This window comes from Netta rufina, assembly GCF_964035555.1.
Source record: "Netta rufina genome assembly, chromosome: 3".
Taxonomy (NCBI): Eukaryota; Metazoa; Chordata; class Aves; order Anseriformes; family Anatidae; genus Netta; species Netta rufina.
The window spans coordinates 8,597,431-8,617,075 of record NC_140125.1 but is presented as its reverse complement, the minus strand read 5'-3'; the positions used below and the strand labels follow the sequence as shown (position 1 = coordinate 8,617,075).

The 19,645-nt window shown below is 37.9% G+C and overlaps 1 protein-coding gene across 4 annotated transcripts in view; it reads right to left on the bottom strand.

Annotated features, from left to right (window-relative positions):
* The window catches only part of KIF16B (kinesin family member 16B), a 138,037-nt gene that overhangs the window by 101,499 nt on the left and 16,893 nt on the right, over positions 1-19,645 (bottom strand). For all 4 annotated transcript variants that reach the window (XM_084284586.1, XM_084284584.1, XM_084284585.1 and 1 more), the window contains exons 4-12: positions 17,257-17,373; positions 13,301-13,398; positions 12,687-12,796; positions 11,902-12,044; positions 10,372-10,540; positions 10,077-10,208; positions 7,085-7,260; positions 4,165-4,230; positions 1,021-1,080 (exon numbers count right to left, since the gene is read on the bottom strand). In XM_084284586.1, coding sequence (XP_084140712.1) covers positions 1,021-1,080; positions 4,165-4,230; positions 7,085-7,260; positions 10,077-10,208; positions 10,372-10,540; positions 11,902-12,044; positions 12,687-12,796; positions 13,301-13,398; positions 17,257-17,373 — 1,071 coding nt within the window. The remainder of the gene's footprint in view (positions 1-1,020; positions 1,081-4,164; positions 4,231-7,084; positions 7,261-10,076; positions 10,209-10,371; positions 10,541-11,901; positions 12,045-12,686; positions 12,797-13,300; positions 13,399-17,256; positions 17,374-19,645) is intronic.

Here is a 19,645-nt window from a genome sequence, read left to right as displayed (position 1 = left end):
GGTTTATTTTTCCATATTTTTATTTAACAGAACAAATAAAACATTTGGCAAAGAAGCTGGTGAATGTTGTGGAAAAAGACACTATGGGATTCGTTACTCTGTGTGCGTACATGTACAGAATCATGAAGTAGCTCATTAAAATATCACCTCAGAATATCACTTTCATCAAGAGCCAAACACCAACATAAAAACTTACCAATACAATCAGACGGTACAGAGGCTAAGATATACACAGAGAACACAAGAGTCTCAGTCTGTATCATGCAAAAACACAGTATGGAAGTCATCAAGTTGCCCTCTCAGATCTATACTAAATCTACAAAATGCAAGAGAGCACTGCGTGGATTTAACTGCTCCAGAAGTAGTCTGGAGTCATATAAAGAGTGCAGGCAAGCCAGCTTATGTGAATCACTTGCAAAAATCCCTGTCCTTGTAGACTCCACAGCACACTTAGCTCAGATGCATCTGTGTTGTTTGATGGAGACCTACTGGAGGATATTCAACTGCAGAAGTCCCACTGAAAGTTTTTCTTCAACTTTACATGCTCCTTCTGACTGAAACAAATCTGAAGGCCAATGCAAAAATCTGTATCCACACGCACTGCATTCACTGAGATACCCAGTGTAGCCTAAAAGGTGATTATTCGCAGGTCTTGATACAACACAAACACCAAGGGGATCCACTTGCCTTTGCGATGGAACCATTCAGTACTTTAAAGATTTGTAATAAACTGTTTTATACTGAAAAAAGCAGAGAGTTGTGCTTTTTATTAATATTACGTACAGTCTAATTCGCAAATACCACCCCTTGCCTGAATCTTTGCTCTTGGAAGTTCTCAAGAAAGAAAGAAAAAAAAAAAAAAAGTGAAAAGGCTGAGAAAGTTCTGTGTTATTAAAAAAAAACAAAGAAGGTGACTTAGCACAGGAATCCCCCCCCCTCTTTTTTTTTTTTTTTTTAAATAAGGAAAAAACTCTAAGATTAGTTCAAATGCCAGGTTGAAAAAGGATGTATTTGCCTTACTTTCAAAATATTTTGGGTTTCATTCCACTTGTTGGTCCATTCTTTGGTCAGTTCTTGTACCTACAAAAGAAAACAAATATCTGAAAAATCACATCCTTTCCCAAGTTCTTGATAATGAATTCTTACACAAGTATTAAAAATTTGTGAAATTCATTGTCAAGTTTAATACTTAAATATTTAAAAGAGAACTACTACTCCTGCATTAAGTGACCATACAATTTTTCTCTCTCAAAAAGGAAAACTATAAGGCTCTTCTTTATAATGTAAAATGAAACAAAAGACAGGGATAGCCACTTCAAATAATGATAGGTATTTTCAAAGAAATTGAATAATTTCAAAAATTGCCTAGTCAGTCCTGAAAATTACTGCAGCAGAATGGTCCCTTAACTATGACAGGAAGACAGCTTCTTTCCTACATCTCAGCTAGGCATGTTCTGGCTCAAACAGCCTCGTGAATGAGAGGAAGAAGCAGACAGACAGCGTTCAGGAGGGAATGAAAGCAAAGTTTGCTGCAATGGAAAAGTCACACACTCGGAGGAAATCAGCACTGAAGTGAGGACCTGCTCACAAAGGTGGGCAAAACGTGTATCAATGCTTGTGTTGCCCTGCTGTTTCTGCTCACCAGGCTGCCCAACTCATAGCTTATATCCACCAATAAAGGCTCTTTGCATTTCAAAGTCCTTCCGAATTTTTAGAAGGCGCTGTATAGAAGGTGCTTCAGGCAGATCAGCCTCAAAGCTCTGGCTGACTTGGAATCATACTCATATTAAATTGATGTGTGTGCATGTTTGTATACATACATATATAAATATATATGGATATATACACACACACGCATGCATACACACACTTCCATTTCCTGAAATCACCAGATTTCCACGTAGGAATATATAGACTTTTGAAAATGTACACCAGCCTTTTTTATAGTTGAATTCACTTCAGCATGCAGAACGCTGAAAAACACAATGGCTAAGTCCCTTTAATACTTTATATTTAAATCCACTGGGGGAAAAAATGGTCTTTAGCTCTTCCTCCAAACTACTCTCCATTTGTAGCCTATAGCCTACCACCACTTTGCATTTCAAGTGCAAATTGATCAACTGAAGAAATTTATCTCATTTCTACTTACATTTTAAAATTTCAACAGAGAAAAAGTAACACGTTTTTCAGTGCATTATTAGTGCTGGTAATCAGAATGTTAAAACAGAACAGTAACAACCGAAACGAAAAATATGAAGAATGTCCATCGTGAGTCTTATTACCATGGCAGAGCAATTTTTATGCAGCAGAATGTTATTCAAAATTGTCCTTATATAAGGACAAATCAATTCGTTAAAGAAAGCCACCATATATTTATCAGATCATTTAAATATGGTGATAAAATCTGTAGATCTGTATAAACAAATTAATTATTGCACTCAATTATAAAAAAGCTATAAACACTGCAATATTTACTAAGATTTTTCAGTAATTGTGGCTGTAGTAATTGCATTAAATAGTAATCACATAACCTTCTAATGAGGTTGACAAAAGATAAAATATGCTCAATATACTTTCCATGCAGAGGCCCAACACTTATGAGCAGGACATGCAGTGATTACTGTCAGGGCATGAATAACGTTCTAATTAGCATATATCCAGCAGTTCATATTGCTCACTGCTCTTAGATAAAAGCTTTGTGTTTGTGCACAAAATAAAAGCATATTACATTAGTAACACTACGATCAATTTTTCTGGTTCAGCTGAAAACATTTTTAATGCCTCGTATTAATATGAAAAAAATATTTACAACTTGAAGGCTCCTATCACTGCTTTGTAGGTTTTACTTGAAGTATTGAATGCAACACAATATGGATTCCTGAATATATTACAGAGTTGCAAAATACATTCCTAAAAGAAACTTGGCTTATGAAGAAGCCTGAAGTCTGCTTTGTAGCTATGGTTCACACTAATACACCTTGTACATTTTCATCAAGAAGTTTGTTTTTGAAGAATCGTTTCACAGAAAAGTACTTCGACATTTCTTTAAAATTGGCATTACCAACTAGAATCCCAAGAAGTGCAAACAGATACTATACCACCAATTACTTCAGTCAAAACAAGATTCTCAGAAAGCAGTGCATTGATTCTCTAATTGTAAAGGTCTGAGCAGCACCAGTGAAAGCCTTACAATTTAACCCTGCTAAGAAACCCCTATTTTTTTTGAGGCATCTGAATCTATATATTGGTTAGCATGTTGTTGACAATACTCAAAAGTAAATATGCCAGTAAATAATTTTGCAATATGCCATGTAGCTGAATGATTCCAAATTATTTCCTCCCTCTTTTTCCAAACTGTGTAATACTTTTCGTGGTTTTTTTTGTTTGTTTTTTAAACGGTTTATAGTAGCTTTAAGAACAGTCGAGCAGACAGAAAAGAATTAACACAAAAAGACAAAATAAAGAGGGAATGATTGCAAATTCAAGAAATCTGAGTACCATTACATTTATATTATTTTGGACCCTATCAATAAATCTCAACTGTCTGGGAATTCTTTCCAGCTTCTGCACTGGGCTGGATTATTATAGGGGCACACCATGAAGTACATCCACCCAGATCTTAGACTCCCCCAGAAAGACAGTTAATTAGAAACTGAACATATTTGTACATGTCCATTCCAGACTTAAAGACTGAAACGTTCCAGAAAACCTAACCTGCAATATAAATTATTGATTACTTGAAAGCATGAGCAAGTTGGCCGTTTCCCTGGAAAATATTTACTGTATTGTCTAGGCACTGAATGTTTTGTCCGTCTGATTTAGTAGTATAAAGCAGTCAGTTTTCCCTCTCTGTTCTACCTCCAAACACACTTTCTTTTTAATAAAAGAGGGCAAGCTGGCCAGGGAACGAATATTTTCATTACTTTAGGAGAGCCATAATATAAATATCCAAGACACATAACTTGTTCTTAGTTGTAATCTGTTATCTTACCTTCTAAGACAAAAAGATACAAGTTAATGTATAATTAAAAAAAAAAAGTAAAACTAGGAAATGCTGGTTGGTGGGCGAAAATTAAGTCACGTTATTAAAAAAAATGAAAATGACTATAATTTGCATCAAGAATACTTTTTCATTTTTTCAAACTGATTTATGAAATAACTCACCCTTGCTTCATTCTGCTGAAGCTTTTCCTCCATACTTAAAGCTGTCGGAGAATCTAAGAGAGCGATCTAAAATCATAAAAAACACACAGGATCGAGTTAGAAAAACAACAAAAAACGGTGAGAATTTTCTGGCAGAATCAAATGAAAGAAATGCATTTGATCAACTTCTTTCATTATTTAAGATGAAATATTTTGAACTCCAATGTATACCATTTTACCTTAAAATACTATAAACAGAGTAATCAAAGTGTTGTCAAAGCAGATATTCTGAATACAAATCACCTGTTCAGGTGTACTGTTTTCATTCACTATGTATACATATTGTCACACACATGCACACAGAAACCAGACACAAGTTTATAACAGGTAATTCCTGACATTTAAAGCTATATTCCTGTTAAACATGAAAATTTATGATGTATCAACATTTGATGACTTTGCTATAAAAAATATCTTACTGCTTATCTTTTATTAAAAAAAATATATAAAGATAACTGGCCTTAGAAAAGGAAAATTACTATACAACACGCACAAGCAATACTCATTGTTATATGACCTCCCACACTGAATCCAGCACTGTATTTGGGTACCAGTATCTTCAGTGATCTACAGAAGCATTTGCAATACAGTACTCTGGGAATATAAAGGAAGATTACAGAAGAAATTATACAGGTTTTTATATTCTGTTGTGCATACATAACACCACTTTGCTTTTTACCAAGCATCACAAATTCAATTAACTTAAGCAAGTTCTCTGCTGTGCCCAACACAACCATCTATCACATCCTACAACTGAACTAGATTTATTTTGTGATATCCTCTGTGTTACAGCTTGGAACTAGGTCAAAGCATTAGATCTTCAAAGAGGTCTATGTTATATCTACTTCAACTCTAACACAACTTATTTCGAAAATAAAAGTGATCAGACAATCCAGGGAAGAAAAATTCATTTTCCCCTCCTAAAGAATACAAAAGAAATACAAAAGTAGAACAGTAATTCAAACCGACGAAGAGCTTTCTAATTGTCTGTAACAAAACAAAGCTCTCAGCTTCAATCATCTACAATACCTATTACTGTTTCATACTGTGGTCCCATCCCCTTTTCAGGGAATCTTTTATAAAATGAAATCTTGCTGAAGTATTAAACTTCCATGAAACAAGTATGTGCTAAACTGACATTTCACATTGCACAGCCTATCTAAAATAAAATTCAGAAGTTCTAGAGATAAATCTAAAGTATTCTTTCACGTCTTCCCATATCATATTTGCTCACGTATTAAATCTAGCCATCTCAAGTGGCATTATTCAGAAGAGACGACTGGCCTGAGCGATTGCATGTTCCTTATTGTTAGCTTGGTTTCATCACCCTGAAAACAGCAGAAATTAAGCTTAACTGGGCTTGTGCAGCACATGTTTATAGTGGCCAATACTGATAGAAGAACAAGAAATAGCAAAACTATGCAAAATGGAAACTCTGCTGGTCAATACAGGTAGGGAAAGAGGAGACACAACAAAAGGTCTTTGTTGAAGCAAACCAACACTCTGTATATAGAGAGAGTGAGACATTTCTGAGAAACCGTGCTTCATTCTGAACAGCCCCATAAGTACAGCAGATACACTCCAGTATGCAGAGCCTTTATACAGGTCAGGATGGTTATGACAATAACCTGTACTGATGTAAGGAAAGCTTTCAAATCTGATAAATCCTAATGCCTCAGTTTTCTTGAGTTTATCCATAAGTTTGAATCAATCGCTGTCCTTTAAGATTTAGGGAAGATTTACATTTATTTCAGCACTATTTCTTTATTTTTGTCAGCTTGCCTAGCACGTGGGGAAAACAGCAACAACAGTGCATTTTCTGACCCTTCAAACGAAATAGCTCAGTGACTCAACACTGCAAGCGTAAGCCAAATTAGCATGCTTTAAAACAAAACAATGGTTGTTCAGGCAATCAAGTTCAGAATCCTTCCTCACAATAAAAATAACCCCAAAACAATATAGCTTTTAACCACTGGCATTTCTTGGCCATATGAACTCCCAGTCAGTAATGGGTACATTATTTCTGTTCATGATAACCTCTATCATAATCACCACGTTTTACTTCAAAAACAGTAAGGTTAAGCAAGCAGTTGGTATCAAATAAACGTTGCAAGTTTTACTAATCAAGATCAGAAAAGTGAGAAAAATATCTGAGATCTGTGCTTTTATCTTTTTGGATTTACTAGTATATCAATCCTGTTTGCTCTGCTCTGTATTACATACACACAAGTGGAAGCTGGTATTTACTGGAAGAAAAGAATTAGCAGTCTAAGAAGACAGAGTCCCTCAGCAGTTCTTTATCTTCCCTTATCTAAGACAAATCTAATTATGAGAGTTTCCAGTCTGTTCAAGTAATAAGTATAAATCTTTTCTTAGACCGTCACTGAAAATACTTTCACATGTTTAGTAAGTGACATGCTTTCTAATGTACCGTGCATTCAAACACAAATGCCATTCGAATTCTTGTAAATATAAAATGCAGAATTATAGACATTTTAGGTATTTAAGGTACTTAATACCTTCTGTTACTTTTAAGGTACTAAAGTACAGCTTCAGTCCATCAGACTAGTCATGGCAAATGCTTATGCTCAGTCTCCTTTGGCTGTGGTGAGTACCTGTTCCACAGCACACTGCAATCAAGGTCTGATTATATTAAGAGAAAACTAGAAGCATTAGGCTGACAATTTTTCCCCCTTATGTTAAAAGAGGAAATCTACTGGCCATATGGAAACTGATTCAATCAGGAAAATAATATTCATTCATAGCCTCATAGAGCTTGTTTACTCAAATCAATATAATGAAAGATAATTATCTCATTACATTCTAGAAATAGATGTTATAACTCAAGGAAAATTACACATAAATTTTAAGTAAAGCTAACCTGATTCCCTTGAGCAAGCAAGGCTTTTAATCGGGCTATTTCAGCTCTCAGCTCACGGATCAGTTTGACGTTAGGATCTTCATTAATAGTAGGCTTGTTGATGATGTTTTTGGCTCTATTTGCATAGCGAAGTGTACTTAAAGTTTCTCCATAATTGACATCAGCAGGTGAAATAGCTAAGGAGATGAAATCAGAAACAGTTTATCCATCACCATATGTTTCATTTAGTAAAGTTAGCTCATAGTTTAAAAGTCGGATGAAGTTAACATGGAAGAGACAGAAATACATAACCACTACAGCTACAATTTGCTCCAGCTCTTCACCTTGCTCCACTACTTTCACGTCAATACAACTTTGCTTAAGTGAACACTGTATTAGAATAATTAGGTCCAGCGATCAAGATTTATAAAGCAATCTTGTTGTGAATCTATTTAATATTTACAACTCTCTGTTAAGTTTAAACGTCCTGTATGAATACTTCATAGGTGCTCTCATGAATTTCTACATCAACAGTGGGAAAACCAGCAAGTATTTTGTAGAGGATCAATGTAATCACGTAATGGAAAAGTCATTTTGAGTTAACACTGTACTTTTGCTCCAAGTTTTGAACAGAAATTAAACAGCATTTATGCAAAAAGCAGACATGAAAACAAAAACGAGAGGAGCTATCACCCATTTACAAGTCTACCTGCCCTGCTGAGCTGCAGGTGCCTGGCAGCATGTAGAACTATCACTTAGCTGAGGCATCAAGGAAAACCAGGATGATTTTTGCAGATAGCTTAACCAGGAAACATGATGGATTTTTAATGAAAGTGCTAATGCTGTCCTTCAATTAATTTTCCTAATATATAAGATGTTCAAAATTTTTTAGAAAAAGATAACTTACTGCATCCCAGTAGATGAGGGGAAAAAAAAACAGAAGGAAACACCATTCAGCAACGAGAGATCAGACGTCTTAGTGATTCAACTGAACTAGAAACCTGAAGAATCGGGCAATGAAAACACCTCAAAAATACTTAAGCAACCAATATTCTGTCCTTCCTCATTCTACCAACAGTAATAAATACTCTGTGGTAGATACTGCCTGAATTAGGGGGAGATGCTATAGCAACAGAATATACTTCCCTTAGCTCAAACTACTACTCACTTTACTACTTTATTTACTGTCTCCTTTCCAGTACTCAACTGCTTTCCTTTTGAAAGAATGTTACAATATCTTATAGAAACATGACAAATCAGAATTGAACATGTTTTTGTAAGATCCCTTCCTAGAGTTTGAGATCATCTTCCTGCATTTTTGTGTTTAGTTACAGAAAAGGCACACCAAACATATCTGGACAGCTTGTCAGGCTCTGTTAGGCGATTCAGCCACATTATCAGTGGAGTTACTGCTGGAGACGAGATCAACCATCAGGGCTCTGCCTAGCAGATGCATCGTTAATAGATGGGGAAGTAGCTGAAAAAACAGCTGTGCACTGTAATCATTAGTAAAGGCACTGAAAGCTCCCTGTGTTTCTGAAACTTCTTCCCCATCCCTACAACAGAAAACATCAAGTTAGTCAAGCGTGTAACTGAAAGAAAACATCAAGAAGCATGTCAGTACAGTGGTACTTGAACAGCCAGAAGAACAAAGCAGCATCTGGTCCAAGATCCTCTTTTCATACTATGAGCAGTCTCAGGAAAGAAAGCAGCATGGATTCCAAAAACATCCCCAAAATCACGCAACAAAAGAAGTGCTAAGAAGAGAATTTGCCTATAGCAAAGCATGTGAAGAACCAGAATTTGATCCATTGCATTTTACTATCTCACCTTTGCTCCCTCACCATTCCCAAAAGATGACTCTATCAGTTAAACTGCATCTCATTTGAACAGGGGAGGAAGAAAAATTTCAGAGCTGCTCGTCTCTTCACACCTTACACCTTTGACATCCCAAATCCATCCCTCTCCTTAAATACTCTCACTTGGTTTTTTTGGAACTGGCACTCCCATTCCAATTTATTTCAAAAACTGCAATTATGGCATATGTGTATTTCTAAAACAAGTGATCCTTAAAGAACTTCCAATGGGTAAAAAGAAAGCTGTAAAAAAAGTTTGTAACATGACTGATCATGAATAATTAAATTTAAACAAAAAGTTAAAATGCTGTATGCCTCAAAAATTGGGTTAAACAAAAATGACATTCTAATCCACTGAATGTCAAAAGAGACCAGGTTGTTCTGCAACTAGCACTACAAAAACAACACAGCTTTGAAAAAGCAAACGAATTCACACATCAATATTGTCTAGACGCATAAATCTTTTTTTTTTTTTTTTTTAAATGGGAATGAAAGTTTGCAACCTGGGGAGGATGGAGGACAGGCTTACGTACAAGTCTTGGTACAAGACTTGATCTAGATCCCAGTCTGAGTATTTATCACAAGTAACAGAGCTGTCTGGAATGTAAATAAGCCACAAGAGCTATTACTTGAAGCTTAACTAGTCAGATTAGATTATCGTTACACTGTGCATGTGTTAAAGATGAATATGGCAATGAGTCTGATGTCAGAGCAGATGCAAACCATTATGCACATACACTTGGATGACCTTTATTTATACCTAATGACAGTACATACACAACCTGGATGCCCTCTTACATTTGTGACCAAGTAGCCAGTGATGTATGCACACAGATGATGTGGGTATGGGAATCAAACTCGCAAGTTCTGGTGACACACATCCCCGCTATTGCTCACAACATTACTGAACAAACTAGATGGTCCCCTTATACACAACGAGACCACCTACAGTTTTACTGCTGCAAGAGATGTTCTGCAGAGCATAGGTAAAAGCAGAGTGTTACTAGAAAACTCAGGAAGAAAGAAAGAGACAAAGAAATGAAAACATGTAAATAACACTCTGCCTTAATGAAGCATCTGGAATCTAAATATTTACAGCTAATCCTATTAAGCATGAACTGTTCAGGATGCAAAAAAAGTAATTTAAAAACACTTACTGGCAATCATTATAGTTTTAGAGTTTCCTCCGAGGCTATCTTTTAACAGCCAAGTCAACACGGAGTCTCTGTAAGGCACAAATACTTGCTTCTTCTTTGAAAGAGGATTTGTTGCATCCTGAGATAAATCAGCTGTGAGGTGGGGGTAGGAAAAAAATACCATTTATGAAAATACATAACTGCTATGTGCTAAGCCACTATTTGTGCAAATAAAAACTGTAATTTAGCAGAACAGTACTTAACAATTAAAAAAAAAAAAACAACAAACAGCCAAGCATAAAGACCAGTGACTTACCTAAGGCAGAAATGACATTTCCCAGAGTAACTAGAGATTTGTTAATATTCCCTCCTTCCTTTAATCTAACCCCTGTGGCACCAGTGGCATCTGCTCTCTCACTTCCAGCAAGATCTACCAAATGAATCTTGCTGACAGTCTCACAAGGCATTTCAGAATCAAATTTAGCCTAAAAAAAAAAAAAAAAAAAAAAAAAAGCATTAAAGCATTAAGCTACCAGATTCTGAAATCTTACTGAAACCAATTTAATTGCCTTTTTCATGTCATGATTTATCTTGTTTACATTAGCACAGCATCAGAAGACAGGTGTATTAGAGGTGCCACAGAAAGGCATTTGATCATGAATCGCTGCATAACTCCCACATGAGTAGCTATTTCTTGAAAGTGTAATATTTGCAACTTTCAAGCCATTTAAGCACATGCAATGACAACTGTGAATTTGTATTTACCTGGTGCACCGTAAACATTTGAGCTCCATTCATATTATCCGGCTTTCAACTAACATTTAAAGTTGCACATTCCACACACGGATACACCTACACTCACATTGCCCCCCCACACCTCCAAGTTCAAGCAAGTAGCAATTGCAATTTTACACTACGATTTTTAACTGAGGCTTCCAACCAATTTTTATCTTAATTTGTATAGATTGATTCAGACTTCTTTTACAACGCAACAGTAAAGCAAAAATCTTTAAGCCTTGCTGTCTGCCTCTCACCCTCTTCTATAAGCTTTGTGACGAGCAATTCGCCACTAGTCAACAGTTAGTGCATGCCACTTTGCATGTGTTTGCTTTGGGGTGGAGACATGCAAAGTTCCATCAGGGCAGCAAACCATCTCTGTGCTGCCTTCTCCCAGCAAGTTACCCACGGATTGTCTATAAAGCTCCCCAACCCCTCTCCAAAACAATGACAAAGAACAGGTATCATTAGAAAAAGAGTATATAAACATCAAATATAAACAAAAATATCACTATGCTCTGAAAATATGCAATCGGCCTCTCCATCGTTCCATCAGTAAATCAAGGTATGTAAATAGGTTTCCAATAGTAGCAGAGGAAGAGTCAGCCAAAAAACGCTCAGAAAACAATTCTACTCTCTCTGATTTTGGTCATAGAGACAGAATTTTATTTTTTTTTTTTAAACCTTGGATAACATCACAGCATAAAAAGTAGCTCATGCCCAACTCATGCTGAAGTCACCCAGAATGTTCTCCTCAGCCGTATCTCCTGTCACAGCAGTGTCATGAAATGTGCCTTAACTGTTCGGTGTTATTTAGCCTGAATTTCCTAGCCAAATTGCCTCAAAATCTATTAAATGACCAGGTAATCATATTGCACTGTAAATTTTGTGTATGATCACTGATAAAGATACTTCCAGTTCTCAAAACCCTGTTTTCACACTTTTAACTTTCTCTGTGAGAAGACAACCTACAGCCATCGTCTATCCATAGTTGCTGATTTGAAAACTGTATTTTTTAACTATCAGATGAGTGACTGAATTCAAGTACATTAAAGTACGGTTGTTTTACCTGAGTGAAGTTGATTGTGAAAATGGCATGAGACCTGCTACTGACATCATTCATCCCAGTTGCTGCTGTAGTTCTGTTCATATTTCCTGCGTCCATCAGTTCCTCTACATCAGCATAATTTTGCACTAAGTGTTTAGACAAATCTGAAGAAGAGTAGGGTGTTACAGTATGCTCATGCCTGCACTTGACTTTCTTTACAAGAGGATTCAGGTAGGAATCTAGGTATGGCAGGATTACTATCACTATTATAAAGCATTGATGCAATTACAGTGTTTATTGTTACGCTTGTTTTTACCACTCTTAAGGAAAAGAACAGGGCCTCATGTGAACAATGGAGAATTTACACAGTTACTGCAAGTTAAGAAAAAATTATGCAATCTTACTGAAGAATTTAGCGCATAAGCATAATCTCTCAAGAGACAGGAACCTTTCCCTGGCAGGAGATGGATTAAGACAATTAGTTTAGTTCTTTCCATCTCAAACATTAGCTTTGTAAATCACGTTCCACAAATTCTTAAAACTAATTGCATTTATTAGCATTATTTAAAATGTTATATTTTACAGATAAAAACTGTACAGGTGTAATAATCTTAGGATTTGGAAAGCAGGTGGGGATAGAAAATGAAAGGCTATTCTGCTTGATTGGTTTTATATCAAAGCAAAGTTCTGTACCCATCATCATCTATATTGTAGAAGAAAAAAAGTCTTATGCAATTAGATTTAACACTTTATATATTTTAAAAGGTAATAAAATATTCAGTGCAAAACACTGAAAGGGTTTTTACCCTCAACATACGGCCCTTCTTTTGGATGTTCTCGTATTCGTAAATTATTTGTTTTTGATGACTTCCGTCTGAGAAGATCTCTCACCCGTTCATTATAAATTTCCAAATAACTGAAAGAAAAAGGTCAGAAAACCACTGGCTTATTCAAGATTCTTTCAAGGAAAGCCATGTTAAGGTTGTTTGAAAGCAAGATGAGATGCCTGGCAAAGCAAATCCAAAGATAAGCTTCAAAGTCACTTAACATAGTAATGACTATGGTGTACTTGTATCATGAGGGAGAAAAAAAAAACAAGAACAAGAAATAAAAAGGAAAAGCACATTAGCAAGATGAAGAGCAACTAATGACAGCCTTAAATAAAAGGATAAAATAAGAAATATGCCCTCTAATAGCAAAGGCATTTTCACTACCATGTAAATAAAGCAAAATATACAGTTGTAGATTGAGGTTTTGCGCTTTTTGACTATGACTGCCAACAAAAATCAATTATAGGACTGAGGCCAAGCATGGAAAGTTATCAGAGAAGCATACGTTTCTCAGAGATAAGCGAAACACGGTGGTTCTAAATGAGACAAGTTTGATGAAAACAGCAAACTATTAATGTGCCAAGAAGTACCTGACTTCTGTTCGAAAGGATGCCTCATTCCGCTTTGTTTTTTCACTTATTTTGCTGAATAATCCTTCACAAATCCGAGGTATTAAGCCAGCATCACCCTGCAACAACAACGATTCTTATTCTCGAGGCTGTACATGCCTGCGCAATATATTTTGAAAAATAAAATCCCAAGTCACTAGCTGAGAGCTTCAACATCCAGAAACAGTGGCGGGGGGGGGAGGACACAAAACCTTTTTGGCAAATACTGTCTTGCCATTTATTCAACTGCATTCACCGTGCTACTTTAATCTTTGCATGTGTCGTGATGTATGTACTAGCTCCGATGCCTCGCTATCGGGCTATACGTCACCCATATGTCTTAGTTCAAGTCACCCCGGCTGCTTAAGGCAAAAACTGACTGTACACAACCTACGAACTGCCTTATCTCAAGACTATCTTTTCTAACCCCTCCATCTATTCCACTTCACTATGGACCCAGCAACATGTGCAGTGAATGGGATGAGCTATATACATTTCTCCACATGCCACCCTCTGTCAAATCTCCAACCCCCAGCTCGCAGTCCATCCACTGTCTCAAAAGATACCTCTGGATAAATTAGTACTAGAACTATATCCACTACATCTCCCAATGTAGACAAATTACATTTAGTGTTGACCTTCTGGATGCTCAACTCCGCAATTAAAGACTTTTTATGCACAACCTGCTCAGTTTAAAAAAAGCAAACTGAAGAAACTCATCCTTTCACACAGATCCCTACAGGCCATGCTTTACTGGCAGGGCCAGAGGGGTGAAGGAGAACTCCATGTAGCTCTGGTTTCAGCTGCCAAGTGGCTGCTTGCTCCCAGCTCCCATGTCCCCACGCAGAGCTGGTTCCCAGCGGGTAGATAACCACCTACCTGAGCCCACCTCCTCCTCAGCACTTCAGAAAGACAGCAGCTGACGCCCCGCCAGAGCTGAAATGAGTGAACTTGGCTCCCAGGGACAAAGGGAGAGGGCACAGACATACAGATGAGCTCTGGGCTCAGGGACACACAACCAGAAGTAGCTTACAAAACAGTCTGTCAGCTACAATTTGCCTCCAGTCCAAAAAAGCAGAAGAGATTCGATGCGATGGACTAATTCTAATTCTATGCACCGCCGAGACGAGAACCGTTCTTCCTTAGAGTTAGTGGCCTTGTAATCAGGCAGGAGGCAAAGTAGGACAAGCTAGAACTAACATCCCATGTGAATATAGCCCAGGCACTTCAGGCACCCTAAAAAAGTTGCCTGATGGGATTCTAGAGATATCTGGCTGCAGGAAAACACAAAACCCGTGGACTCACCTGCACCAGTGCAAGACAACTGCTGCATAGCAAAGGTTTCTCTTCTACTTGGAAATAAAATCTCACCCTGTTTGCCCAAGTTCACTCCAGCCTGCTCCTGCACTGGCCCCATCCTTCCTCAGCACCTTCTTCAGTGCCACAGCTGAGCTCCTCATCTTATTTCCTTTGCTCAGATGGCATTCCTAACTGGTTCTTGGTTCTTCATCCAGTTTTTTGTTGTGGTGGTGTTTTTTTTGTTTGTTTGTTTGCTTTTTAAATCACTACTCGTTTTCCCCCCCATTTTCCCTTTTCCTCCAAGATCTTAATGACGGCTGCACTGCCCTACCCAAATCAGCCTTTATTCTTCAAAATAATTTTTCTATTCCCTCCGTCAATCACACCTAGCCCTTCACCTGACTGCACCTTGTTTAAAAAATAAATTTACACGTTAATAAGGCTTATTTTTGAGAGTTGCCTTTGTAATCAACCTCTACTCCAGCTAAAATTTCTGGGTGCAATATTGGCATTTCCCCACACATTTTTCTTTTTTTCCTTTTTGAACATAGGAAGAAAAAAAGACATTTCTTTCATCTCATGCTTGGAAACCCCCTGAATAGTTTTAATTAAAGCTTAAGGAAAAAAACATGAAAGATCCATCATGAAGTTTTAGGCAAGCCATTAGTGTCTGACATAATTTAGCAACTGCAAAGTCTTAAAATAGGAAATATTAGCTCTAACTGAGTAACTTCAACCATAGCGATACAGTGGCAAGAAAGGAAGAACACGTAATTCCCAGAATACCTTGTTGGTAAAGTGCACATCTTACAGAATGTATATTCTTTTTTTAGGAAACAAATTTAAACATTTTCTCCCTTTTCACCCCCTACAGCTCCACAGCAGGATTAAGTACATCTACAGCATCCCTGACAGGGTTTTTTCTAGGTTACAGAGTTTCCAGGCATGGAAGCCTGTAGAACCAAAGTAAGTTGTTCACTCCAGAGCTGAATTTTCTCATTAAAAGCCTGCTTTCCTTCTGCGTTATCTAACCAGGAACTTCTTCATGGCAATTTAAGCATATTGCTGCTTTCCCATCTACCTTAGACACAGGGAAAAAAAAACACTCCCTTCTATTCTGCAGCAGCCTTTCAGATCTTAGATGACTTTTGTTCCTCCACAGCCTTCCTTTTTCAGCGTATGCAAGTCAGACTCTCCTGATAGCTCATGTTTTATAAACCTGTGACCATTTCAGTATCTCTGCTCAAGACTTCTGGTCCACATATTTCTCGAAACGGTTGCTGCACACAGTATTGCAGAAGCAGCCTTCCAGAGCCAACAACAGCAGATACTTAAAGCAATAGGAGAATAGAATTCATACTTGTTAAGGAGAAGTAGGGAAAAGAAAATTTATTTCCAATTCAAGTTTTCTTACAGCACTGTAGTGTCTCTGACAGGGCCATCAATTTTAAAGCATTTAACTTGGTAGCTGAGTGTATTTTATACACACACTGTACAAAACCAGATTAAAGTATTTATGTATCATGGCAAGAAGATTAGACCTTTATTATTGAATAATGTCAAACAAATTCAGCACCTATTCATTTGCAAAATGTCTTGATGATTACGGTCATTACATATAGTCAGGCAGTCCCATAAAAATGTCACTTACAAAAAATTCTGAAACAGAAATCCACATCTAGGTCATAAGATCTTTCCTGGTTACAAAAGTCTGTTCTGTTCACCATACTGAAGCTGAATATAAAGCTACTTATGCTCTGACAACCGAAAGAGAAACATTTACAGGTAATTTACTATCCTAAACTCAAGGAGGTGCAAAGTGGCCACTCTCACTGCATTTCCAAAGAGTGATCTAACGAAGGACAAGAGGCAATATTCCCCTTTTCAGTTCTGCTGGGAACAGACCTGTTGTGTTTTTACCAAGGATTACAGGAGAACTAAACCCGCAGAAGCTGCCTTGCAAACAGGCTTCATCAGTTGGCCCTTTAAATTGCTCCACTCCCAACAGTTTTCTTAGTTCCTTGCATCCTTGGGCAATCATGGAGGAAGCTGCAAGACACTACTCTTGTTCTTTACTCAAAAACTGCCCAATATCCCTCCTATCACACCTTGCCTTTTCCAGGGTTTTTACCGCAGTGCTAAGCAGGACGAAACCCTTAAAATCAAAAATCAGCGTATCAACTCAAACTCATCTCATTTCTACTCCCTACCTGATACCCTTTTCGAAATGAGGGTCAAGGACCCATTTCAATCTTCCAGCCCTTCAAAAGAGGTCTAAAAACCAAATCTCTTCAGAAGGCTGACCATTCACTTACCCAAAATCAGTATCTGTTTTTGGACACTGAAAATCAACAGTAGCATTTGAAATGTTTGGTTCTGTTACACAAGGGAAATGATTGTTATTTGTCCAATATAACAAAGTATCCCTTAAAGACACATCCTCCAGCTGCAAATATCAAGGCGTAGAAGAAAGAGAGCTTCTAAAACCTCTGACTACTACTACAAGTTACGATACAAGGGGAACCAGTAGTGTTCAGAGCGGACTGGTGATAATAATAACATAAAGGCATGCACTCGCAATAGCACAATTTCAATGCATTGCTACGGAATAAAAATGCACATTTGCAAAATATACATACCACGTTTCCCATCATGGTGTAGGACTTCCCAGATCCTGTCTGTCCATATGCAAAAACACAAGCATTATAACCTTCAAAAGCAGATTTAAGTACATCTGTACCAAGATTTTTGAAAACCTACAAACAAAGAAAGTTTTTTGAAGACAATGGAAGTTTTGGGGAAAAAAAGTTGTCATCAGCCCAGCATAATAAATATTAAACAATAATATTGAAGTACCACGTTATAAACTATGGCCATCAACCAGCAATATTTACTATGACTGAAAATAAGTGCTTCTAATAAAATTGCTAAATTTTATTGTATTTAGTTTACAGCAGCACAACACTGTATTTCCTACTTGTTTTTCTGTCAGACATCACCTTGACATGCAGAAGTAATAAAAAAAAAAACCACTCCTCCTTTCTATAGCTCCATTTTTTTAAGCTCATCTCAGATGCTTCATTCAGTTTTCCTTACTGTTAATACCTACTTTTAGCATCTTTGCCAATTCTGCATGTCCTATAAATATCTGCCCTGGTCTCAAAAGGAAACATTTTGATGATCCTGTCGGTACTTTGGGATGGGATTCTTTTTTGCATACTTTAACCAAGTGTAAGAAGAAAATAGCCTGTTAATTTTCTAACTGTCTTTTGATTATTGTTGTAATTTAGACTCTGGCAAATAAGGAAGCATGTTTTTTATAATGGTAAGTAATCCTTTTTCTCTTTTACCCTTAACATTTACGTCTGAAACAGGTAACACTCCATCCTCCCCATCACATAATATGGGTTGGTCTGTTCTCACCCAGTAAGTTCAGCTCTCATTAGATGCCTTCACCACCTTCCTCTGCAGTACTGCCTCCAGTTCGTCCCACCGCCCCTGGAAACCTGGCCTTTCATTATCATTACTCCTTGTTTCCATCTGTGCCCCCACTAGCCCAAGTAACACTTGGTGCAACTTCCCCCTCAATGAAAACATGACTATGGGTCCTAATCGATAAATGGTTTCCAAAAAATCTCATAGCTGCTTCTATGGCTTCTACACAATTCTACTCCTCAGGATATGTGGTATAAATCAACCAAGGTGTCCAAGTCCTTATTAATAAAGAATAGTGTACACACACACACGCTGTAATTATGCCACTCCTCATGGAGGAATGCCAGTAGTTCCTTCAATTATTAATGCTCAGTTGCAAGGGTGCCTATAGAATACTTAACTTGACCTTCCCTTGAGCAAAGAGACTACACAATGCTGTAATCAGTTATGCTTGTCAAGGAGAAAGAGTGTACAAGGATCAGGCAAGGCACAATTTCCCTTTCTCTTGTCATTTGAAAAGTAGCAACTCAGTAGAGTTCTCCCTCCTGAGTACCAGCTACATTGACTTTTCCCTTTTTCTCTTTTCTCTATGTCCAAATTTTTACTTCACCATCTGGACCACGTCTGTATGCACTACTGTTTTGACTGCAGCTTTCCTGAAATTCCCACCTGCATTTATGTCCTGCAGCACTGCCTGGGCCTACCCACAGAATCACAGAATTTCTAGGTTGGAAGAGACCTCAAGATCATCGAGTCCAACCTCTGACCTAACGCTAGCAGTCCCCACTAAACCATATCCCTAAGCTCTACATCTAAACGTCTTTTAAAGACCTCCAGGGATGGTGACTCCACCACTTCCCTGGGCAGCCTGTTCCAATGCCTCACAACCCTTTCGGTAAAGAAGGTCTTCCTAACATCTAACCTAAAACTCCCCTGGGCACAACTTCAGCCCATTCCCCCTCGTCCTGTCACCAGGCACGTGGGAGAACAGACCAACCCCCACCTCTCTACAGCCTCCTTTAAGGTACCTGTAGAGAGCGATAAGGTCGCCCCTGAGCCTCCTCTTCTCCAGGCTGAACAAGCCCAGCTCCCTCAGCCGCTCCTCGTAGGACTTGTTCTCCAGGCCCCTCACCAGCTTCGTCGCCCTTCTCTGCACCCGCTCAAGCACCTCCATGTCCTTCTTGTAGCGAGGGGCCCAAAACTGAACACAGTACTCGAGGTGCGGCCTCACCAGAGCCGAGTACAGGGGGACAAGTCCCACAAGTCCTCCAGGGTGCACAGGCTACCATTTACTGTCTTCCTGTAGTCACAGAGGTGTAAGATCATTATTCCCCAAATGCTTCTCCCTACACATCCTTCACTCACAGCAAAACCTGAAATGTTTCCTTTTTGTTAAAATGTCTGTAGGCCATCAACACCAGACTTTATGAAAATGCATATCACTATTTTTATCCAGAAAACTAGCACCACTTTCTTCCTTCTTGCTGTATCATGAGAAAAAGCCTCTTTCCTCCTTTCTAAGCTTCTGGAAACCATTTTCAGAGTGGTTTCTTCTTTCTTATCATTCCAGCCGATTTTAAATCAGAGCCACAT